Source organism: Lytechinus variegatus, chromosome 6 (assembly GCF_018143015.1).
Source record: "Lytechinus variegatus isolate NC3 chromosome 6, Lvar_3.0, whole genome shotgun sequence".
NCBI classification, from domain to species: Eukaryota; Metazoa; Echinodermata; class Echinoidea; order Temnopleuroida; family Toxopneustidae; genus Lytechinus; species Lytechinus variegatus.
In genome coordinates, this window is record NC_054745.1 from 6,991,080 (window position 1) to 7,017,774 (window position 26,695).

The window sequence follows — 26,695 nt, forward strand, 5'->3', positions numbered from 1 at the left end:
CTGTATACATTTTATTTTCCCATACCTAAGAATATAGGAATGTATGTTTGAAGAGTAATGAAAACGCCCCCTTTTACGATTGTTTGTTTGAACGGATAAAAAACAATGTCTGGTACTGCCAAATATATTTGATTATGAATTATCCATCTCAAAACGATCGAAATGTGAATATTCAATAATGAATGAAATTGCTTGCTGATTTATTATATATCATGCTGATTAATTGCTTGCTGATTAATTATATATCTATTAGTGTATGAATGACAGATTTTCATTAATTCATTTATCCTACCAGAGAGATGTCTACCCATGAAGGTATTCCCGATGAGCTTCTCTGTAAGCTAGCTGAACAAATCGAGACTGATGAGCAGATGGAGGCCTTGGCACGATCACTCGGACTCGAGCATGCCGCCATCAATAGATACTTAAAAACTAGCAGACTAGAAGGACGGGTCACGTGTAAGGGAACACGTGACATGCTGTTTGACTGGAGACAGACCATTAGGCCATCCAATCAACATCCTAGGCTGAAGCAAGCTCTCAATGATTCTAATTTAATCATGCTTGCTGAAACTTGTCTCAATGACACATTAGCAACCCAATGCATGCAAGGTGAGTATATGACTCAGGTCATGTGATATATTAGCATATAATGTGGAGCGTTGTGGCCCAGTGGATTAGTCTCCGGACTTTGAAACCGAGGGTCTTGGGTTCAAATCCCAATCATGGCGTAGTTTCCTTCAGCAAGGAATTTATCCACATTGTGCTGCACTCAACCCAGGTGAGGTGAATGGGTACTTGGCAGGAATTTATTCCTTGAAATGCCGAGCGCGTAAAAGCTGCTTGAGTTACAGCCAGGGTAATAATATTCAAGTCCTTTGGAAGCGCATAGAGACGTTATTCATAATGTGTTATGCGATATACAAGAACTGACGGTTATTGTTATTATCTTTGTTTTGTTGCATCAAATTATCAAATGTTTTTTTGAAATTTGACAATGATTTACATTTTTCATTGTCATCTGATAAAGGCGACCCTAGAGCATAAAAAACACAAACATTCTTATTATTTTTTGATAAGATTTTGACATACTTTCACAAATAGTCCAAGAGCATTAGGTTAAACATTGAAATTTCTGGTAACAAGCTGATTTTCTCAGGATAGGTCCAGAAAAATGTCTAGAATAACATACTAAAAGTCCCCATAAATCCTCCGTGGGGGTTTTCCGTAATCCAAGATGGCGTCCAAAATGACTCACTCATTATTCACATTATTCACACTAAACACCACATTTCGGTGCATATTTATTGGTTTAAAGAGGTAAAAGATCTAGTGATACAGGTTAGAGTAAAAAATAAGCAGACTAGGGTACCTAAAAATCCAAGATGGCGTCCAAAATGGCTGCCAAAGCCTAAAAATCCACCATTCATCTGTTACTTCCTTTAATGTCTTTAATTTTGTTTCTAATTAATTCTATTTAATGGTTTTGATGGTCAAGTAATAGATTGGAACAAGTTACAAGGACATTAAATGGTCAAGTATGTCCAAAAATCCAAGATGGTTTCCAAAAATGGAGGCTAAATTGGTTGTTTTTACTTACGAATGGACATAGTTCATTTGATATCTACCTGAGATATATGATTTTTGGTGTCTAAACCATGGTTTTAATGGTCAAATTCTACATTTTGGACACGTTAAAAGGACATTCAATGGTCAAGCATGTCCAAAAATCCAAGATGGCTTCCAAAAACGGAGTCTTAATTGACCGCTGTAACTGAAAAATTGACATAGGTCATTTTAATATCTGTATGGGAGATAAGATTTTGGTGTCTAAATGATGGTTCAAAGGGTCAAATAAAAACATTGGGACAACTTACAAGGACAGCCAGTGGTCAATTATGTCCAAAAATCCAAGAGGGCTTCCAAAAATGGAGTATAAAATGGCTGATGGTTCCTATAAAATAACAAAGTTAATTTGATTTCCGCCTGAGAGATAATATTTGGGTCTCTATACTTTAGTTTCAAGTGTCAAATAATACTTTGGGACAGCTTATGATGATATGCAATTGTCAATTTGCTTCATAATCCAATATGGCTCCCAGTATGGCATTTAACTCTCATCGCTTAAAAATAGTCATACGCCATATTCACATGTAAGAAATAAATTTTGTTTCTGCACTATGGTTTGAAATGTCAAATATATATTTATATAAGTATATGTACAAGTCGATCGGAAGAATGTTCAGTTTTCCACTATATGTGCTATTTGGTTCCTAAATTGAGCAATAATGCCCGCTACATGTATTACCTACTCCTAAATTGTTAAGACTACTTTTTCCAAATGAATTTTAGCGTAGACACCACAATTATTCCTCACATGAGGATATTTTATGAGTGATAATTTTTTAAGTAAGTCATTTACACGCCATTTTGTAAGCCATTTTGGAGTTTTAGGAAAACCGGACAACTGCATTATAATAAATAATATAGGATTTGTATAGCGCACGTATCCACCTTGCTAGGTGCTCAAAGCGCTTCTGTATCACCCCAGCTAGACTAGTCTACCGATTCTGGTGCGCACAGCTTTTTGAGGAATTACTTCCTGCCGGTACCCATTTACGTCACCTTGGTCGTGTGCAGCACAGTGTGGATAAATTTCTTGCTGAACGAAAACACGCCATGGGTAGGATTCGAACCCACGACCCTCTGTTTGAAAGGCGAGAGTTAAATAACAGTAACCAATCATTTATACCCAATTTTTGCAAGCCATTCAATGTTGGGCATAATTGACCACTGTTTGTCCTTTGAATTAGACCACATGTATGCAGATATTAAATGAACTTTGTCAATTTGTATGTTAACAGCAGCCATTTTAGAATCAATTTTTAGAAGCCGTCTTCGATTTTTTAGACATACTGAACCTCTCTGACTGTCCTTTTTTACTTGTGCTTATTATTATTCAACACTTAACACAATTGTTTATACAGCACAATTATATCTCTCATGTGGATTTTTTTTTTAATGAAGTATGTCAATTTTTCAGCAAGAGAGGTCAATTCATACTCCATTTTTTCGAAGCCACCTTGAATTTTTTGACATACCTGACCAATGAATATCCTTTTAACTTGTCCAAATGCATTATTTGACCTTTCAAACCACGGTTTAGACACCAAAATCATATCTCTCAGGTGGATTTTTTAACATCGTATGTCAATTTATCAGTAACAGCAGTCTATTAAGGCTCTATTTTTGGAAGTTATCTTGGATTTTTGGACATACCTGACCAATGAATATCCTTTTAACTTGTCCAAATGCATTATTTGACCTTTCAAACCACGGTTTAGACAGCAAAATCATATCTCTCTGGTGGATCTTTTAACAGGGTATGACATTTTATCTGTAACAGCAGTCAATTAAGGCTCTATGTTGGAAGCCATCTTGGATTTTTGGACATACCTGACCACCGAAGCTTCTTTTAACTTGTCCAAATGTATTATTTGACCTTTCAAACCATGGTTTAGACACCAAAATCATATCAGATATTGAATAAGCTATGTCCATTTGTAAGTAAAAACAGCAATTTTAGACTCTATTTTTGGAAGCCATCTTGGATTTTGGACATACCTGAATACTGAATGTCCTTGTTACTTGTCCCAATGTATTACTTGACCATTGAAAGTTTGAAACCATTAGAAACAAAATTAAAGATATTAAAGGAAGTAATAGATGAATAGTGGATTTTTAGGCTTTGGCAGCCATTTTGGACGCCATCTTGGATTTTTAGGTACCCTAGTCTGCTTATTTTCACTCTAACCTGTTTTTACTAGATCTTTTACCTCTTTAAACCATGAAATATGCACCGAAATGTGGTGTTTAGTGTGAATAATGAGTGAGTTATGTCCATTATCTGTGAATGGCGGCCATTTTGGACGCCATCTGGGATTACGGAACACCCCCACGGAGGATTTATGGGGATTTTTATCATGTTATTCTAGACATTTTTCTGGACCTATCCTGAAAAAAATCAACTTGTTTCCTTTCTTAAGCCTATTTTGGCCTAATGCTCTTGGCCTAAAAATATAATGACCTGTTTAATACAGAGTGTATATTACTCATCTCAAAGATACTTTTTTTCACATATACTACTGAGTTAATATTTTTGCATCATGTTTCAATAGAAAGTTTCTTTTCCGTTCTCGGAGAGTTGTCTCTTTGATTGTATCATTCAAATTTTCGCTGTTCATATTTGATAACTTTGTATTATCATGCAATAAATCAAATAGAAGAAACAACCCGCACAAGTTTATCATATATTATATCTTTGATGTCTATATTCTCGAATCATCTATATTTGTCTTACATGTATTTTAAAGGGGCGGATATCACGTAGTTGAACTCATTCTGCTCAAGTTTTTTCTTATATCATTCCAGATACCTACAGTAAGAAGATTTCGGAATCTCTGACTGTTCGAAAATGTCGCACAATATTGGAGGACAAATATTTGAATGAGCTTTGCAAAATTCAAATGAAACCTTGGGACAAAGGTGATTATGCAGAGTTTGAAGATATGCACACCGTTGTTACCATGGTAAAGAAGGATGTTCGTGGAAGAGATATTAAAGAAAAAAAAATACTTCAAGGCTCTGTTGGAAAAATATTTTCAGTAAAAGTAAACAGGAGGTTTCCATCTCGAATCCTTATTTCGGCTCCGGCTGGAAGAGGAAAGACGACAGCTGTCGCTAAGATGGCATACGACTGGGTTCACAGAGAGGAAGGGTCAGGATTAGAAGACTTGCCACTTATGTTTGTAGTCAAGTTTCGAAACACAAGTCACAGTACATCAATCGGAGAAGCCATCAAATCACAACTCCTGAGTGATGTTGACGATCTGACGGCAGAGGGCCTAGAGGGTTTCATTAGGCAGCATCAGGGAATCTGTCATATTGTACTAGATGGGCTCGATGAGTATGCTGGTATCTCTTCGTCAAGCAATATCATGAGAATTATCCGCAGTGAAATGTTTCCACAATGTCGAGTTATTGTAACAACACGACCTCACCTAGAAGATATGTTTAGTCAAGGGGATCTACCAAGGGTGTACACAAAGATGGAGATCGAAGGATTCTCGCTAGAGAACGCACGCGATTACATTGACAGGTTCTTTACTTCTGTTCAGAAACCTATGAAAGCGGATGGTCTGAAAGTTTACCTCGATGAACAACCCCTTATTGATGAAATCGTAAAAACTCCGCTATTTTGCCTCATGGTCTGTCACTTGTGGTCTGAAGAACTACTTAACGGTGAGACTACAACTCAAACAGCATTACTCGATCAAGTTAACGTATTCTTAATGCTCCACGCAAATGCCCGGACACCTGGCTTGATAAAAACTCTTAAACAACTAAACCAAATTATACTGAAACTGGGAGAAATTGCTCTCACTGGTCTGCTCAATGATGCTAAGAAGTTAGTTTTCTCGTCTTGTGATTTTCATAGAGTTCCCTCTATTCTTGATATGGCATGCGCCCTAGGAATTGTCTCAAAGACTGTTGTTTCAACCAGACGCCTTCCACAACTTCACGAAGCATTTTCCACTACCAAAACTACTATTGAGTTTTATCACAAACTTGCTCAAGAACATGCAGCAGGAAAGTATCTTGCTGATGAAACAAACAGCTTTCCTTTCCTGTTGAAGATCAGTAAGTTAGACCGGGTACTGCGAGATATAAAAACAAGCATTGGAGAATATGAAAATCTTATTCGATTTGCTTCTGGTACAAAGAGAAATATTTGCATTAGAATAATGGAGAGCGTCCTTACAAATAGTTATTTATCTGAGAGTGAGCGATATCGTATTCTCCTAGATTGTTCATCAGAGTCTGGGGTCAACGATGGGAATGTGTCATCATTGGTACGAAGGTGTGTGACGTCACGGTGTATAATCTTGAAGTCACCGACAGTGTACACTGTCGTTGGGATGCGAAATCTTCCTCGTGAGCTGAAAAAGAAGGTGAACTTATGCCAGAGGATTGCCAAAGAAATAAGCCCATATAGTCCATGATGTTATGCTTCATATATCATACAATGTATGCCTACTTTTGTAGCGCAGTACTAAGCGATGTAATTATTTGAGATTAAACCAAACGAGCCAGCAGTAGCATAACAGATAAAGGAGAATAAATGAATACATAGATGAACCAAACAACATTATCAAACAGTTAACAGATCAGAGTTTAAAAAATAAAAGCCGGGAATTGTAGGTCTTTTTTTACTCACTTTTCTGGTTATTGAAGGACATAGTCGTGTGACATGTATGAGGAATAATAAATAAATGATACGATGCTTAATGCTTATCAGTTACCATCAAAAGATAAAACGGATTCACTTTGTATTTTAAGGGTTTAGTTGCAAAAGAGGTAAGGTCTACTTTTTTCCAAAAACAAGTCTTTTTTATTTTCACCTACTGCATTACTCTTATGAGAAACTAAATTGTCATGATGTACTTGCCTATCATGTGAACATAAAATTAAGTATTAAAGAAATATACCTGTCTTAAAATTTTTCTATATATTCTTTCAAAAATTATCATTGTGGACTTAGACCTTTTGCTATAAACTGAAATGAATCCAATCTATTTGATTTGAAATATGATTTTTCTTTCCCACTTTTGTTCTTGTTTTCATGTGAATTTCTAATTTTTGGTGTTTCGAGGTTTTGAGACAGAAAACAATAAAAATTCATGAACAATGGGCCTAACCCCTTTTGACAAATGAGCTATTCAGAATAGTTTGTTTACAAACATGGTAAAAAGGGGTCAGGTCCACTCTCCCAAATTGGCATATTCTTATGTGAAACTAAATTTTCATGATACCCTACCATGAGAACATACCATTTGGTATAAAGAAGTCTATACCTGTCTTGATATTTCTAAATCATTCTTTCAAAAAAAAAAATGGTGTGGACCTAACCCCTTTTGCAACAAAAACTATATTGTCCTAACCCCTTTTGAAAAAAGGCGATTTTTTTTTGCCATTTTAGATCACTTTTTAGTGGGAATTTCAACTTTTCTTTGGGATCATCTAACAGATAACAAAATTGATGAAAAATGGACCTAACGCCTTTTCAAGTGAGCTCTTCATTTCCTTCCTATGCTGCTTATTTCAATGTTTTTTTTTTCTCCTCTGAATAGGTTGGTAGTCTACAATTCGAGGAGTCTATCATGACAACCGCTGTGACAGATGGACTATGGGCATGTCTTAAATCATTTCCGATGCTAAATTATCTCACCATATCAGACTCATCTATGGATTTCCCTCCATCTCCTCCTAAGCTACCATCCATCACAAGCCTATCAGTTAAGAAAGTGACGTCACAATGCTTGAATGGTGTTATTTCATCGCTCCCTTGTTTGACAGACATGGTATATATCGATGATGCAGAGGGGAACATTGCCCAGATCACATCTGCACTTCGTCGGACAGGGGGAAAGAAGCTCGAACGAATAATTATTCGCGACACTCTGTTGTCATTCCCGCCACGGAGTGAGACAAAGACAGGACAGAGGCTGCTATTCACCAAATATCTTCTGGGCACTGATAAGAACATGCTTATATTGGACAGCACTGGACATTCTGAAATTGAAGTCCTCGGTTCGTTTGCATTTTTGGCATCATTGGCTCAACTTAAACTAGAGTGAGTTTTTATTTCTTAGACAATAAGAATTACTTTAAACTCTGCCCGTCTCATTTCTTAGTGTTAGGGGAGGGGTGTGATTGCGTTTGTAAAGGACACGTCTATCCAACAAAAAGTGGATTTGAATAGAAAGGTGAGAATACAACAAGCATGGAGCTGAAAATCTTATCAAAATCAAAATCCGATGTAAAATAAGAAAGTTGTGACATTTGAAACAAAAACAAAAACAGTTTCATATGCACATCCCGGACGTTATGCAAACCAGGGAACTGATGACATCACTCACTAATTCCTTTGTATTTTAATGTATGAAATATGAGATTTAGGCCTATCATAATTTTCTCCCCCATTTTCCTGTGAAACAAAGCACCATTTCTTCCTAAACATATTGAATATTTAAACATTTTATGGTCCAGTCTTAATAAAATGAAACATTTTATAATTCAATAAAAACAAAATATAACAAAAAAAAATAATTAGTGAGTGCGAGACATCATCGATTTCATTTCCATGTGAATAAATTCTGCATAGTACTATTTTTTTGAATAAGCGAAACTTTAAAATGTCATAACATTTTTTTTTACATCCGATTTTGATGAAATTTTCAGTATTATGCTTGTCAGATTTTTTTCTCTATTGATTCATATGAATTACTTTTGAGGTGGTTTAACCTTTCAGTAAACTTGAGACTAGATTTAAATTTAATCAGCTTCAAAGATTAGACGAATTTACATCCACCACAATTCTATCAATACAACATGTACAGTTTATGGAAAGTTGCGAGTCTTTCTCAGAATTGCCTGTTTTCCGACTCTCAATCAATTATCATTTGCATTTAAAGCTACAACTGCGTCCTCGATTTTCTAATTAACGATTATCTTAAAGGTCAAGTCCACCACAGGAAAATGCTGACATAAATAAATAGAGAAAATCAAGCTAGCATAGTGCTGAAAATTTCATCAAAATCGCATGTAAAATAAAAAAAGTTATGACATTTTAAAGTTTCGTTTATTAAAAGAAATAGTTATATGTCCATCACTCACTATTTCTTTTTGTTTTTCAATGTTTGAATTATGCAATATTTCATTTTTTATAGATTTGACAATAAGGACCAACTTGACTGAACCATATTGTATTAAACAATGCTAATTCCACATGTTCAGGGAAGAATTAATCGTTGTATCACTTGACAATGAGGAGAAAATTAGAAAATTTCATATTTCATATAATAAATTACAAAAGAAATAGTGAGTGGATGACGTCATAGTCTTCTCATTTTTATACAAGCAAGGATGTGCATATAACTGTTTTGTGAAATTAAGCGAAACTTTAAAATGTCATAGCTTTCTCATTTTACATTCGATTTTGATGGAATTTTCAGTGTTATTCTTGTTGGATTTTTACATTTTTATTCAAATCAACTTTTTCTTGATTTGAATTGTTGTCCTTTAAAGAGTGAACAGTAAAAGTAAATCATGGTAAATTACTGATCATTCTCATTACACCTACTAAATTAGTGTCATCACTTACTTTTTTCTTGTCATTTTTATTACACTTTTATCAAATATTGAAAATTATATATAATTTTCCATACTACTAGCTTACATAACGTATAGCAAGAAGAAAGAAAACCGTGAACCTTACAAGGTAAAGCGAATTTTGTATTATACTGCATTATCCTGACGATTGAATCAGTAGAGATAAGCCATCTAACTACAAAACATCACCGAAGCTTCCATGGATTTCTAAATCGCTCTTGCGTTCGATAAATAGAAAAAAATACCTTATATTATTAATACAAAATGAAATGCTCTGAGCAATCCAAACTTAAATATACTTGATATAAAAATACATTGACAAAGATTATACGTTTAGAAAAGAAAAGATATTTTACTAATAAGTTACAACTTTTCAAGCGTGATATGCAAAATACATGGAAAGTTTTAAAACAAGCAATGAATATATCAAATAATAAATCTAATATTACAGAAAATTAGATCTGGCGATGTAATTTTCGAAGATTCTCGCCAAATTTGTAATATCCTGAATAATCACTTTTCCTCAATTGGGGAAAAAAGTAATATTCCTCCCGCAACAAAACACTTTTCTGAATTTTTAGGCCCACCAAATTCTAGTTCAATTTTTCTCGCCCCAACTTATAATCAGGAGATAATTAATATTGTTTCTGATTTCAGTTCTAAAAAAAGTACAGGACATGATGACATCAATAATTTTCTTCTTAATTGCGGATCCCCTAACTCATATATTCAATCTGTCACTTCTTAACGGCATTGTTCCCAAGTGCATGGAAATAGCAAAAGTCATTCCTCTGTTTAAAAAGGGTGCCAAATTAGATGTTAATAATTACCGCCCAATTTCTTTGTTATCTACATTGTCGAAAATACTAGAAAAGATTATTTATAAAAGAACTATAAATTTTCTCAAATCAAATAATATACTTTCAAATTCCCAATTTGGATTTAGGGAAAAGCACAGCACTACACATGCATTATTGAGTTTCATTGAAAAAGCGGCACATTCAATCGATAAATCTTCTCATTTAATTGGTTTGTTCCTGGACTTCTCCAAGGCCTTCGACACCATTAATCATGATATTTTACTAAATAAATTACATCATTATGGAATGCGTGGGAAGGCCTTGGAGTGGTTCAGGAGCTACCTCTTGAATAGGAAGCAGTATGTTTTTTTAAACGGATGCAATTCTCAAATGAAAAAAAAAAATAATTGTAGAGTTCCACAGGGTAGTCTTTTAGGCCCGATTTTATTTATACTTTATATTAAAAATTTTGGTGGATCATCAGATGTTCTTTCTTTCATTCTCTTTGCGGACGACTCTAACTTATTTTTTTTCACATAAAAATCCTCTTCACCTTGCTAATATATTCAACTCTGAACTAAAAAATGTCACCCAATGGATAAGAGCAAATAAATTGTCAATAAATCTTCAAAAAACAAAATGTATGTTGTTTAGCAACTTTATTAATACACTTCCTGTCGATATTTTTTTGGATGGAACTCCCTTGGAAAATGTATCCCATATTAAGCTTCTTGGAATAACAATCGATTATAAGCTCTCATGGAAATTCCACATAGATAACATATGTAAAACTATTTCACGCAACATTGGTATAATTAACAAGCTTAAATTGTATTTACCATTATCGTCCCTGCTTACATTATATTCATCCCTTATATTGCCTTACTTGAATTATGGAATTTTAGCGTAAGGGCAACACACATCAAACACTTTTAGACAAATAACTCCTATTACCAAATAAGTCTCTTCGTATCATATGTCACACAGCATATTTGTCTCATACTGACCCATTATTTTTTTAACATAAAATATTGAAAATTAGAGACTTATATTTGTTTAATATCGGTCAGTTTATGTATAATTATAACAACAGCAACCTCCCAAATGTATTCAATTCAATGTTTCAAAAAATCAATCCATTCATAACTATCCAACAAGGCGATTGGGTGAATTCCATTTACCACTTTTAAAAACTTTACTGGCTCAGAACACATATATATATTTTGGACTGAAATTATGGAACTCACTTCATAATGATTTAAAAACTGCCAAATCTTTCAACTCTTCTAAGACTAAATTCAAACTATCTCTATTAAAATCTTATAATGTAACCTGAAATTAAATCTAATTCATTATCTCTGTCAAGTCATCAATATTACTATAAAGCATGGAAGCTTTAAAGTGCCACCGAGATGTTGAGATAGTTATCTTGGGAAGTCGACATCTTGATAGCAAAAGATCAGCTGACGAGATCCTGGATCTCATTATGTCGACATCTTTTAGAAAGGATGATCAGATGACAAGATCCTGGATCTCATCATGTCGACATCTCTTAGAAGAGATGATCAGATGACAAGATCCCGGATCTCGTCATGTCAACATCTTTTAGAAGAAATGGTCAGATGACAAGATCTTCGATCCATGATCATGTCATCTAATCATCTCTTCTTAAAGATGTAGACATGACGAGTTACGAGATCATGATATTTGATCATCTCTTCTACAAGATGTCAACATGATGAGATCCGAGATCTTGTCATCTCATCAGCTCTTCTTAAAGATGTTGACATGATGAGATCCGTATGGAAGCTTAAAAGTGCCACCCACATGTTGAGATAATTATCTTGGGAAGTCGATATCTTGCAAGCGAAAAGACCAGATGACGAGATCCCGGATCTCAACTTGTCGACATCCTTTAGAGGAGATGATCAGATGTCATGATCTCGTAACTCGTCATTTCTACATCTTTTAGAAGAGATGATCAGATGACATAATCATGGATCGAAGATCTTGTCATCTGTCATCTGATATCAACATGACGAGATCCAGGATCTTGTCATTTGGTCATCTATTCTAAAAGATGTCGACATGACGAGATCCAGGATATTGTCATCTCTTCTAAAAGATGTCAACATGACGAGATCAGTCATCTGGTCATCTCTTTTTAAGATGTCAACATGATGATATTCCGGAATCTTGTCATCTCATCATCTCTTCTAAAAGATGTTGACATGACGATATCCGGGATCTTGTCATCTCATCATCTCTTCCGAAAGATGTGGACATGATGAGATCCGGGATCTCGTCATCTGATCTTATCGCACGCAATGTCAACTTCCCAAGATAATTAACTCAACATCTAGGTGGCACTTTTAAGCTTCCATAATAAAGACTATAATTAAAACATAAATTAATCATCTTTTTTTATTGAAAAAAAAATCTGACACAAGTCCTCAGTTGTGCTCGGTATCGAACCTCGTACATTATTGTGTCTATCCTCTCCTCTATTTTCTCTTTCTCTCCTGTCCGCTAATCCGCCTTCCTATACCGCTAATTCTTTTTCGGCATCAATCACATTTTCCGTGCATTACATTCTTTCCAGGTCATTTTATATATTTTTCTCCTTTTATACACATCATTGAATCCAGTTTGCTTGAGTCCACGATAGCATGTGTTGTACCTACGTTCAGCTGCACCAATCCATCTTCTCAGGGCATTCTCCCCTTTTTCTTTTCTTTTTCGGGGGGGGGGGGGGTTGGGAAGGCTGGGGATATTTTAGGACGGGTTGTTTTGTCATATGCAAACTATATTTTTTGATAACTTCGTATTTGTTTTGTGAGTATAATTTCTATTTCATTTTTTTTCTCATTTGATTACATATATCTGTATTTGTACTTTGTTATTGTTATCTATTTTTTGAGGGGCCACATTGTACAAGCATTGCTTTTTAGTGGGTCCCTCCATTTGCATCTTAATTTAAATTTCTATTGAAAAAAGTATACTTATTTAAAACCTCCAATGTGTTGCCCGAATTGTGTGTTTTCTTTTTCACAACATATGTATTATTATTTTTGTTTCTTTGCAACTGATACAAATACTTATGTTTATACATGTATACGGTATACAATTTGTTTTTGTTTGATGGAAATAAAATAAATAAATTTGAATTGAACTGAATTGAATTTGACCACAGGATTTTATTATTTTACCGAATTATATGAATAGGACCCCAACTGGCCACTTCCCCTTGATATTATTCATGTTAAAGGTCTATTGAAAGGATAATCTATTGACATTGGAGATTTCTGATCAAAAATATTTCGTTACTGAAACCAAAACCGCTTTATAGATTATAAGGCTATCGATATGATTCTGCCGACACGTTTTTTTTTTCTTCATCAAAATAAATTTGCATTTCCCTCTAATATATAGATTTCTTGATGGTTGGTCTTTCAACTTCGAAACGGCGTTTAGGGTTCAGGTGAGCATTTAATGATTTGAAGTTCATTGATATGTTTAGTGAGCTTCGCCCTACCATTAGAAGGGATGTTCCTGGCTAAAAATATTTAATAGAGTAATTCACAGAGCAAATTGCTGAAAATTTCATCAAAATCGGATAATAAATAACAAAGTTATTGCATTTGAAAGCTTATTAATATTTTGTGAAAAGAATTATACGCACATCATCATGAATATTCATTAGGTGGGCTGATGATGCCACAGCCCCACTTTTCCTTTTCACAGTAATATGTTCTTTTTCCCCCTTTGAGATAGGTGTACTGTGTCAGGGAATCAACATAAAATTGTACAATATTTGTTTCATGTATTCTTTTTATTTACTTATATCATCATTATCATTAATATTATCATTATTTTTTTTTTGGGGGGGGGCACCAAAGCATTCTCGTAACTGAAGGGGCTCCCCTGGTTAATTTGAATTGAAATAAATTCGCAATAGTTCAAAATCATTTCTTCCTGCTGGTTTACAATAGGGCTCATTGCCAAACGTTAAGTAGCCGCTAAAACAACAAAACAGACATAAACCATCCGTTACTCAAAAAATACCAATCTTACAAAACATAGGAATCTGAATTTTACTATAATTACCAGAAAAATCGTGTTTGCGGTTTTTTTCTGGAAATTAAAGCATGAATACAGTAGTGCAACATTTTTAGGAATTTCAAATAACATAATGTAAAATTAATAAAGTAATATATATTATGTGACTGAACGGGCAGAACATATCTTGAAGTAAGGACACTATGCTTTCCGTCTAAAGATTAAATCTATGAAGCATTCATTCTTTTTTACTACCTAGCGATATATACTACTCAATTTGTTAATACCTTTAGCATCTATCCACCCATTAAGTAGTGAATGATAATCACGCTTGAAAATAAATTCATTTAACATAATATTTTCAATATATACACAGATTTGTTTTCATTTTTTCTTCAGATAACCAACTGTCAACTGTCTCCTGAGATGACTACGAGAATGTGGTCCTGTCTGAGTTCCTTCACCTCACTGAACCATCTCACCATCTCAGACTCATCTATCAGTTTCCCGCCATCTCCTCCTGAGCTACCATCCATCACAAAGCTATCAACTGAGAGAGTGACGTCACAATGCTATGAAGGGTTGATCTCATCACTCCCTGCTTTGGTATATATCGATATCACTATCACCAAGGCAGAGGAAGACATAGCCAATACCACTGCTGGTCTTCGTCGGACTGGAGGACGGAAGCTCACAGGCATCAACCTTTACTCACCGCCATCACTCCCATCAGAGTACTGTCGTGTATCTAGAGACACAATGAGAGGACTGGGTCTGCTCATCAAGGAACATACCAAGAACCTTGAGCGGATATATCTGACTCGGGTGAAGTGCAAAGACGAGGATGACTTCGTTTATCTCATTGAATGCTGCAGACATGTGAAGACGATGGAATACGTATGGTATGTTCTTGCTTTAAACATTATTTGTTATTACAACTAACGTACATCAATCAAAAGCAGTAGTTTGATTCACAAACAGTGTTTATATTAAACTCTATTTTTTATGTTATTGTATTAAGGTGTCAATCCAAAGCAGTTATTCTATTCATGTACTAGTAGTGTGTAATGTCTGTATTGGCTATTCAATGATAATTTTTTATGTAATGAGAAAACAAAATCTCGCATTGATATAGTCAGATTATGATTGTCTTAATCCTATGTATCCACTGTTAGCAGTGAAAATGATATGACACGTCTTCAAACACGGTAGTATTACAAAAAGTCCCTATGTTACTAAATATCACCAGGGCTAACATTACTGCTACTTAAACTGTTAAACCACAATTAAAATGAGAGATGAATACCATTTATTATTTCCAAATTCAGACTTATGAGAAAGCTGTAATACTCGATATAGTTGTTGTATATTTCAACCATTTTCTCTCAATAGTTCATTTGCATCATCTTTATGAAATATTAATATGTACTTGTCTTAATCAAAATGATTCAAACTCATTAAGCTTAAAAACATTTCCAGAACGATATAAAATACATGACAATTAAATTATTATATCATTATTTTTTTATCTTATGAAAATGATCTGACAACCGGAAGGTCACCCCGAGGATATCGTGCTCCCTCCCTCGGTATTTTTTTTTACTTCTTTAAAAATGGCTCTTAGTGCCATCCCCATAATTTTGCAAATTAAACGACGAATCAATGATATTACGAATCAATAGTATTATGATTTATTACACCCATGACTTTCTTTCATGAATATAGGCTCTGGTATTGTGAGCCGAATCGGAATGGCAGACTGCATTTGCACCTCAAAAGCCTTGGCGGTAATTCATCCAACAAGCTCCTCGTGCGTGTTTATCATGTAAGTCACTGTTTCATTTCAATACCACATTATTGACACAATTGTATAATTAGTGATGTCAAATTATTCTAGTGTCAGGATAATACCAAAATGATTAGTAGGGGAGAGAGATAGGGCTCTCATGCACCCGAATGATATATTTTTTAACCTACATTTTTGTTATCCTTAAGATGTCTAGTCAATGAAATATGATGTTCCCAAAACAAAAATATTTTCCCATGGGTTTCAAATCAAAGATGGCGTCCAAAATGGCCGCCATATTCATGGAATTTGGATTTTCGTACATAGATTCTGACACAAAGAGTCATTTGCCACAAAATTAGTGTCATATGAAAGATAAATCAATTTTCTACAAGTTGATACTATTCATGAGTGATGAAAAGGTAATTCGGCTGAGATCTTAATAAGAAAAGTGAAATTTTGAGATTGTTTTTTTCCGAAAAATTGATTTTTCTTTTAATACACGATTTACCATAAATCTCAAGAAAAATAAGATTGCTTAGAAAATTTCTAGGAAACTTTCCTAATATACAAATATTAAGTGGACCAAATTCCAAATCGATATCAGTTTTAGTCACGAACTTAAAAATTCAATTTTGAGAAATTAAGCTTTTTTACCACATATCGGAGACTTGGATATACTAATGTATGTTGTCACATTTTCAACCCCAAAAATGGAAATAGGCATTAAAAAATGCGAAATCATCTTTTATTTTGTTTGTAGAATTTACTACAATCCCATTGTTCTTCAATTTAAAGTCGGTTGAGATAGTTTTGGAAAGAGTTAAGACTTTTGGCCAAAATTTGTATGTTTTTGGTAAAAAAAAATGCACATGCACTGTTATTGATCAGATTTATTATGAATAGCAGAAATGAATGCACAATCTCAACATTCAATATGAAAGAGGATAGGATGTATCAACAAGAATGTTGGCAGGCTTCATGCCACAATAAGTATTTTCATTTGCTTCAGATAAAAAGGAAAATATGCTGAATGTATTAAGCGATTTTGCGCTAAAGTGAGGCCAAAAACAACCTCAGTGTGGCAGTCACACCCATGAAAACGATTGCAAAGTGATTAATGGTGTGTCATTCAAATAATACATTAGCTTTGATCAGCCTCTCGCATCGGTTCGTGTTGGTATGACTAACACACCGTAATATACAGTAGAGAATGTGCATGGTACCATAGTAATAGAATGTAATGTATCTGATTCAGAAGGATGTAAAGACAAAAAATGTCTTTCTGTTACATCATAAAGAAATTTATTTAATGAAGTCTCTTGGAAAGATTTATAAGATACATTTGCACTGCAGGTAATAACGATGAAGTTCTAGATCTATACACAACTCTAAGGAATATGTCGAAGCTACCCCCACTTTATGTGTATTTTGAACCTATGGCCTGTATTCCTAAATTAGGTTTATCTTCGAACACAAATAGTGTCATATGAAAAATAAATAAATTTTCTACAAGTTGAAATTATTCATAGGTGATTAAAAGCTAATTAGACTGAGATCTTAAATTGTTTCCCCCGAAAACGAAAATTTGCTAAATACTTGATTTACCATAATTTATCAACAATACTTGCAAAACTGTGTCAAGAAATATTGGAGTCATCAATAAGCTTAAATACGTTCTTCCAGCACAGGCGCTATCCATGTTGTATTGTGCATTAATTCTACCGTATCTTAATTATGGAATTCTGGCATGGGGTAATGCCTCTCAAATGAGACTAAATAAAGTCTTGCTGCTTCAGAAAAAACTACTGAGAATAATATGCAATATGTCTTTTAGAGCTCATACGGATGAATTGTTTCGTCAGAAACGTATCCTTAAAATCATTGACCTTTACCGCTTGCAACTATTCCAATTCATGTATCAGCTAGATAGAAATAGTGTACCTAATGTCCTACAAAAGAAATTTATGAGAAACAATACTTTACATTCATATAATACGAGACAATCAAATGACTATCACTTACCTAAAAGTAAAACAGTATTTTCTAGCAAAACTGTATTTTTCACAGGACCAAAACTCTGGAATTCTCAGGACAGAGAAATGAAAGAGGCAGCTAATCTTATACGATTTAAATTACTCATCAAAAATTTTCTCCTGATTTTTTATTGATTCAATCAAATATTTGTGAACTTCATACTTATCCACGGTAGTATTGATTATTTTTTGAAGTCAATATTTAATTTTGTATATAGTGTAAATACATTTGTGTTACAGTGTTTATTTCTATATAATTTTATAGAAATTATTTCACTCTATTTGTATCATATTACCCTTGTATAAAGTTTTTATAGGGGGTCTACATTTTACACGCTCTGCTTTTTAGTAGACCCCTCCACTTTTTTCATTTCATTGCTACGTTTCAATCAAGCATATGTTATGCTTTTTTTTATTGTAAACATGATTACGAAATGTACTTTGATGATTGTGGAATATGAATATATCAATAAATTAATAAATATTACTTAATCATAAATAAAATAGACAAATTACCTACCAACGTAAAGCTTAGAATCCCCTCTTTCATCTAATACTACTAAGACCATTCCTCATTCACGCATGAGTGAGCAAAAACAATTCGAAGAAAGGATGCAAATAACTCATTTGGCGGGGGGTATCTGAATTTCAGGAGAAAATCACATGACTAAAAGAGTTCAATATCTGCTCTTTTATTTGATACCTTAACCGCAGAAAATGGTCAAGAAGTAAAAAAGATATAATCCCTCGAATCAATGCTTGTTTTTCCATAATTTCATTAAATAAACGTGTTTTCATCGGTTTCCCTCAGAAGCTATCGCAGGGTAACAAAAGACTTAAATTATGGTGGCCCTGAAGGGACATCGCATATAGACCAATTTCACAACGTGAGAGGGCAGCAGACTGGTCGCCATGCTGCGGTGGGCGAATCAACTTTTATAGTACACAAGTCAATAGGGTATTTGGTACATTTTTTCGATTTTTTTTTATTTTGGACCAATTGAGCAGATTTCTTGTAAGATTCACAATGAGCATTAATCGGAGAAGTTCAGGTCGCAGCAGTGCTATGTTCAATTGCCACAATTGGAGAAAGCTTCAGGATTGGAAGCAAAGTGAATGTGAAATTCACTCGCTTGGACTCATGAAGCCTGTTTGTGTGTGAAGCCGTACTCCCTGTATAGGTTTCCAGGCCGTGATGAAACATCAACTCCTGTTGGATGGTAACTAACATGGCAAAAGTGAGAATTCTGCTTCCTGATTGGCTTTTATAATAAAATTTGCCATTCCAGCAAGAGTTGTTATCATAACTTTTTTATGAAATGGGCATTCTCACTGTTACCATGGTAGTTAACATTCCAGCATGAGTTGCTATCATAACAACTTTTTATGAAACAGGGCCCTGGCCCTCTCTTCCCCTTCCTCTCTGTTTTATTATCTTGCCTTGCCCCCTCCTTTTGGATACTTATAGGCCTGCATAAAATGTGGCGATGGTGTTTGTTTTGTGGGGGGGAGGGAGGGGGATTTATTTGATCATGCTTAGATGGAAATATCAGTCCCTCTCTCTCTCTCTTTCTCCCTCTCTATCTCACACTATCCCTCTCTCTCTCTCATCCCTTCTCTGTATTACACTCTCCCTCTCTCTCCCTCTCTCACACACTCTCTCGCAAGCCCCCCCCCCCCTCTCTCTCTCTCACTACCCCCCCCCCCCCTTCTCACTATTCCCCTCTCCCCTCTCACTATCCCCCTCCTCTCACACATACTCTCTCCCCCCTCTCCCCTCTCTCATCCTCTCTCTCACTCTATGTCTCGTTCACTCTCCCGCTACTCTAACACAATTTACTAGCAACAAGAAGTGAGCTCCCTGATGAAAACCAACCGCTATTCTTGGTCCTCATCAACTCACTTTTACTGACAAAACTAAGGGGGAAAAGTAGCCAAAGTGCAAAATTCATCATACCTTCATCGTTTAGATATGGCCATTGTCTTATATCGTCTACCCAGGTGTCCATGCTTTATTTTATTGACTTATGATGAAGTTAATGACACACTATCAGAGCTTATCTGTAATCTTTCATTGAATTTGTACACAGAGCCAATCGCGGTCAGCGCACTTGCCCACCGCAGCAATGGCGTCGCCGATAGAGGGCCAAATACATAAACCGGCCGTTAAAATTGGTCTATAGACCAAATCGCGAATATTCACGATGAAATTCACGACGTCGCCAATTTCGTCGCAAATTCGAATATTACGTCGTGAATTTGTTTTGCTTGCCTGGGCGGTATGCGGCCGGGTTGAAACCAACTCGCCTGCTGCTAATTCGTCCACTCACAACAGGGTCTACATTCATTTAGTATAATGCAAGTCTGTCCATTAACTTTTCGCCTAACAACCATGGTCCAATAACCATTTGGTCCAGTCATCATCTCGTCTTGTCACCAGTTCGTCTTTGACCATTTCGTCTCATAACTAGTTGGTCTAATATCAAATTTATTTTCCTTAATTTCGCCCAATTAACACTTACTTCAATTAGACCAAATGGCACGTGGAATAAATGGCAATTGGACCAACTTGGTTATTAGACGAAATGGCAGTTAGACCATGTGGATATACAGCGGACGAACTGATGGTATGGTAGACCAAATGATAGCAGACGAGTTGGCATTAGACCAATTGAAAGTAAACCATTGAAACGACAGAACGATGTCCACTGCTATCCATATGCATAGGCGGATCCTGGCGGGCCGAGGGCTTCCCCCCCCCCCCTCCTATTGGCGGAGCAATAAAACATGAAAAAGGGATGGAAGAAATAAAGAAAAAAAGAGGGAATTAAAAAAGAGGAGAAAAAAGAGGAGGAAGACGAATAAAAAAATAAGATGAGGGGAAGACATGGAATTAAAAAGAATCTTTCATGTCACTATATCAAATTTTCGCTCGCACTCGCATCGCCTATAGGTGTTCCAGGGGCGGATCCAGCCTATTTTGTTTGTATAGGCCTCCATGCATTCGCATATTGTCATCATTTCCCAGTAGCAGACTTTTCCCTACCCAATAATCTGTTCCTAATCCCTATAATCTGTTCCCATGGTTACGTACCCCTCACCACCGTGTAGAGAGTTATATAATACCCTGGACCCTGCGTGGTACCACATGTTTCATATGTTCCTTGACCAGCAGAGAGAGCAGTCATGTACATGTACGTGTGTATAGTGTGCTACATTGTCATAGTATAGTAATGAATGCAAAACAGCCTTCGCCAATAGGGGGGGGGGGGGGTCATTTTTCAGTCATATTTTCCCCGATCGGCAGGTCGAAGATGATTTTTGGTTTCTGTGAAGAGAGAGTCTTCTTAGCTTTATTCTTATAAATCAACATAAACATATAATACATGTATCATAATCCTTATTTATATGTGAGCGCGATACGCGATCGAGCTAATTCTTTTGGAATGTTATGTATATTTTCCTAAATTTTAACATTCTTTGCAATGTTTGTTTTCCTAAAAAAAGTGCATGCTAATAAATAATTATTACGAACGCGAAGCGCTAGCAGAAATGAACTGGTGGAAATTGAAGGTACCTGTTAAAGACTGCATTCAGTTAGTCACGAAGACGTTATATATTTTACAAATCAAATAATGTGAGTGCGATGCGCGAGCTGGATTTTTTAAATTTTAACCTAAAAATGAGAATTCTAAGGACTTTTTGTAACTTAACCAGAATAGGTATATAATAAAAAAGTAATGTGAGCGCGAAGGGCGAGCTAAAAACTTTTGACATTTCTACATAAAGAATGAAATTTTTAAATCAATTTTTGTAATTGTAAACAGGATAGCTATGTTACTAAACAATTGATGCGAGCGCGAAGCGCGAGCGGAAAATTCATGTAGTGACATGAAAGATTCTTTTTATTTCCATGTCATCCCTCATCTTATTTCATTCACTCGTCTCGATCTTTTCCTTTTCTCTTTTCCCTATTTTTTCTGTCCTTTTTTGCTTTTTTTGCTTCGTTAATGGGGGGGGGGCCTCGTCCCCCTCGATCCGCCTATGCATATGGATAGCAGTGGACATCGTTCGGCTTATGCCGAAAGGTTGGGTGATGTCGCGTTAGGGGGTGTTGACACTCATGCGAAGATTCGTCCAAAGCCCCCCCCCCCCCCGGTTTGGCCGAAAGGGTATGTTGGGAGCGTTAGGGCGCGTCAGTGTCGACAGCGCCCCCAAATGGCACAACCGGGGGGGGGGGGGGTTCCCGAACCTTCGCGTTCAGTACACTCAGCGGCTAATTGTGAAGGCGTACTGCCTAATACAGTACGGCCGGACGGCTAGCCAGGGCGGCAGGGCGATGGCACGATCCGCTCATCGCTGCACTGCAGAAGCATATCTGAACAGTGGCGACAGAAATGATCCGAGTTTAAAGAAGCTTAACTTACTTAGAATCAAAATGAATCGTTGAAATGTCTTGAGAATATTTTCAAGCAAGTACTTGCATCACTCTTTCTTGAAAAATGCATGATTCTGCGGAAAAGGAACCCAATTTCGTTGTGTCACCGTTTCGACATTATCGTCACTAGAGACAATGTAGCACGGCGTGCGTTCGGGCAATGCGCAATACCAGGGGATATATACTTAGAGAAGAAAAGACCATAATATGGCTGCAATGCACGAATAGCTCAATTGGTTGAGAGCGGCGCCTCGAAACTGGTGATTGCAGGTTCGAACCCTCTCACTTCGATTGATTTTGTTTTTTATTTGTATTTATTATTATAATTCATTATTATTATTATTATTGTCATTATTTTATATCATGTTGATGATGAAGATTATGATGATGATAATCATCTGTGATATTTTATTATTATAATGATCATTATTATCATCGTTCTTATCTTTATTATTTTTATCATTATTATTATAATTATCATTATCATTATTTTTTATTATTATTATGATCCATAGGACTAGTAACATGTTAGTATTTGGATTAATTATTGTAATTATTGTAATTGAAATAATTCCTTCGTTTTTTTTCTTTTATTCTTCTTCCTCTTCTTATTCCTCGTCTTCTTCTTATTATCATTATCATTATCATTATTATTATTATTTTTATTATTATTCTTATTATCATTAAGCATTTTTTTATCATTATTATTACAATTATCATTATAATTATAATTATTTTTACTATTATGATCCTTAGGAGTAGTAGCATGCCATTATTTGGATTAATTATTATTATTATTGTAATTAAAATAATTCCTTCGTTTTTTTTCTTCTTCTTTTTCTTCTTCCTCTGCATCCCTCTTCCTCTCCTTCATATTATTATAATTACTATCATTATATTTTTTTTATTGTTGTTCTTCATCATTATCGTATACTCCTTCTTTTTCTTCTACATCATTTTCTTCTTCTACTACTACTACTACTACTTCTACTTCTTCTTTTTCTTCTTCTTCTTCCCTCTTCGTCTCCTTCATATTATAATTATTTTTTACTGTCATTATTAATCATTGTTGTTGGTGATATTATTTTTCTTGTTATTGTTGTTGTTCATCATTATCTTATCCTCCTTCTCCTCCTCCTCCTTCCTCTGCTTTTTTTTCTTCTTATTGTTATTGTAATTATTATTATAATTATTATTAATATTACCATTATTATTATTATTATTATCATTATTATTGTAATTATTATTATTATTATTATTATTGTTATTATTATTATTATTAAAAACAAAATAAAACGCACCCATTCGGCACTTCCGGGGGGGGGGGCTTTGTTGGACGAATGGATGCGTTCCAGTGAACGCGACGTGACGTAACGCTCCAAGCGCACCTTTTCGGCCAAGCCGGGGGGGCTTTGGACGAATCTTCGCGTTAATGTCAACACACCCTAACGTGACATCACCCACCCTTTCGGCATAAGCCCGTGATGCGAAGGATTCAGCGAATCAGCAAGCGCAAATCTGAGACGTACGTTGCGCTCTATAAAGTATCGATATCATTTTAAAACAAAGCAACGTTTTGTATTGCGTCTTATAGGCCTATGCTAATTCTAAAAGGGAAGATGAAAAGAGTATATCAAGTCTTCATGAGGTAAAATTTCTAAAAAGGTCTCTAGTGCTATTGCCATCACCAAATTGTAACATGTGATGATATACAGCAATCTTAGTTTTTAGCAAATGTAAAGAATATCGACTCTAAATAGCCAGCAGAGGCCGCGGAAAGATCAAAGGGGGTTGTTGTACTGACCAAAATATTTTTTTTTGGGGGGGGGGCGGGATGGGAGCAAAGCATGGTTATTACAAGTTGATGGTTATTTTTACTGGTTGGGTATGGTTACTAAAAATAAATAACTTTTACCACTTAAAATGTATTTTTAGAAATTTCGAAAAGCAAAAAAAAAAGAAAACAAAAATCTTCATAGATCCCCGTGCCTGCTTTCTTCATCTGGCGTCCGTTTCGTAATGAACTACAGCTATTTAAACATCGTTATTGTTGTGATTACCGTGGTAACCTTGATTATGATTGGTGTACCATCGTAGTTACCATACTTGTAACTCATGATGAAACGGGCCCCATTTTATCATGCTCAATACGTTTCCTGTCCCCTTTATTCTCAAGCATTTCTTACTCTGTTTTTTTTTTGCCATTTAATAATTTTCCCAAGTTCTTTTCTGTCGCCTTTCTCCTACATACATGTATGAAGGGCTCACTTTCAAAAGGAGTTAGGTCCATTTTTTATCAAATTTGATTTGTATGTCTTAATAGATTTTTAGTAGCTCTCTAAGTTGATACCATTGAAAAGTTGAAATTCTTATTAAAAAGTGAACTAAAATGGCAAAGAAAGTCACTTTTTTTAAAAGGGCTTAGGTCACACAGATTTTTTGGGGGAAAATAATCTTTAAAAGTATGAAGACAAGTAGATTTCGTTTATACCCAATTTTATTTTTGCATGGTAGGGTATCATGAAAATTCAGTTTCCCCCCCCCCCCTCCCCCCAAAAAAATCAAATTCATTCCGCCGTTACTATTTGTATCTCTATATCTTCTCTTTTTGCAACCAGTTTTAATGAAAATCAACAAAATAGTTCATACGTCATGAATTTGGGTTGTGATAATTTTTTTTTTTAATTGGACTTGGAAAAAAAAAAATTCCATCTTCTTCAAGTGGTTCCTAAGTCAGACTCTTCAATGTTGAATTGTTGAATTTCTTGAATGAAAACATCTTTTACACCGAGTACATCCCGATAGACCGCAGGTCCGATAGTCCTCTGGTGCGTTAGAACGCTAGTCCGATAGTCCGCAGTGTGTGTAAAATTATGATCAGATATATCAAATGTCAAAGAGAGGTCCAAAGGTCAAATGATACCAGACAATGAGGTTTTTCTATCAGGTGCTCAAAAAAAAAACAGGGGGAAAAGGGAAAGAATAAAAAGAGAGAGGAAGATGGGAAAAAGAAGAGAAAAAAAAGATAGAAAGAGGGAGAAAGGAAGAGAAGAAAAAAAAGAAAAGGGAGAAGAAAAGGGGGAAGAAGAGAAAAAGGAGAGGACGGAGAATGAAGAGAAGAAAAGAAAGGAAAAGGAGGAAAAAGAAGAAGAAAAAAGAGGAAGGAATAGAAGAATATTTAAATAGAGAGGAAGATGGGAAGAATGATGAGAATAAAAACAGAGAGAGGAAGAGGGGAAAAGAAGAGAAGAAAAAGAGAGGGAGTGGAAGGGGAGGGAGAGAAGAAAAAAATAGATTAAAGAGAAAAAAGGGAAAGGAAAAAAAGATAAAAAGGAGAAGTAAAGGGGAAAAAGAAAAAACGAGGAAGAGGGAAGAGAAGGAAAAGAAAAAAAGGAGAAAGGAAAAGAAGAAAAAAGAGGAAGAGAATAATATTTAAAAAGAGACGAAGATGGGAAGAAAGATTTAAAAAAAGGGAGAGGGGGGAAAGAGGAGAAAAAAGAAAGAGTAAGGGGGAAAGGAAGAGATGAAAAACGAGAAAAGAGAGAGGAAAAGAGAGAAAGAAAAGACGGGAAAAGGGGAAGAAAAGGGAAAAGAAAAGATGATGAAAAAGAAAAGGGGTGAAAGGAAGACAAGAAAGAGAAGAAAAGGGGGAAATAGAGAGAAGATTAAGAGAGAGGGGAAGGAAAAGAAGAAAAGGGAGAGGAAGAGGGGAAAAGAAAGAGAGAAAGAAAGAGAAAAGAAGGGGAATAGTAGAGCGGATAAGCTCCAAAATCACAACAATTGTACAAATTTTGACTAAAGCATGAAACATTCACAGGTATTTGTATATGCCGTAAGATTTATTTTAAAGATGGGAGGTAAATTTTAAAATGCCATTTTCGGCCTTTGCCACGGCAACGGATTAATTTCTCAAAACTGACATACATTCCCATGTAAATGGTAAATAAACATGATATAGAAGAATAAAATGATAAGTTTCAAGCTTCCAATTGAATATGTACAAAATTTAGAAACATTCAAAATCAACAAGATAGTTCCAATCGGTCCGTTGCCATGGCAACGGCTAGTTTTTCCCCAGAAAAAAAATGATTAAAAAAGCGTTGTAGAATATATTTTTTTAATTTCCCATAATTTTACAGTGTTAAACAAAGATATTTGGTTGCTAGATGTATAAATTATATCTCAAGCCATTACCATGGCAACCAAAAAACAACTAATTTACAAAAATAACATGGTTGACAAGACAATGGGAAGGTGGAAAAATCAACTGGAATTGACTTAATCTGTATGTTTAAGTTTTGACCCCATCATTTGAAACAAAAATACAGAAAGTGTTCTGCAGGAG

The 26,695-nt window shown here is 35.2% G+C and overlaps 1 protein-coding gene across 1 annotated transcript; it reads left to right on the plus strand.

Annotated features, from left to right (window-relative positions):
• The first annotated feature begins 299 nt into the window (after positions 1 to 299).
• Positions 300 to 15,504, plus strand: LOC121416768. The gene is made up of 6 exons (XM_041610235.1): positions 300 to 603; positions 4,432 to 6,011; positions 7,191 to 7,693; positions 13,464 to 13,512; positions 14,490 to 14,992; positions 15,483 to 15,504. Exons 1-6 carry the CDS (start codon positions 300 to 302, stop codon positions 15,502 to 15,504), a joined length of 2,961 nt encoding a protein of 986 aa, XP_041466169.1.
• Positions 15,505 to 26,695: the final 11,191 nt, after the last annotated feature.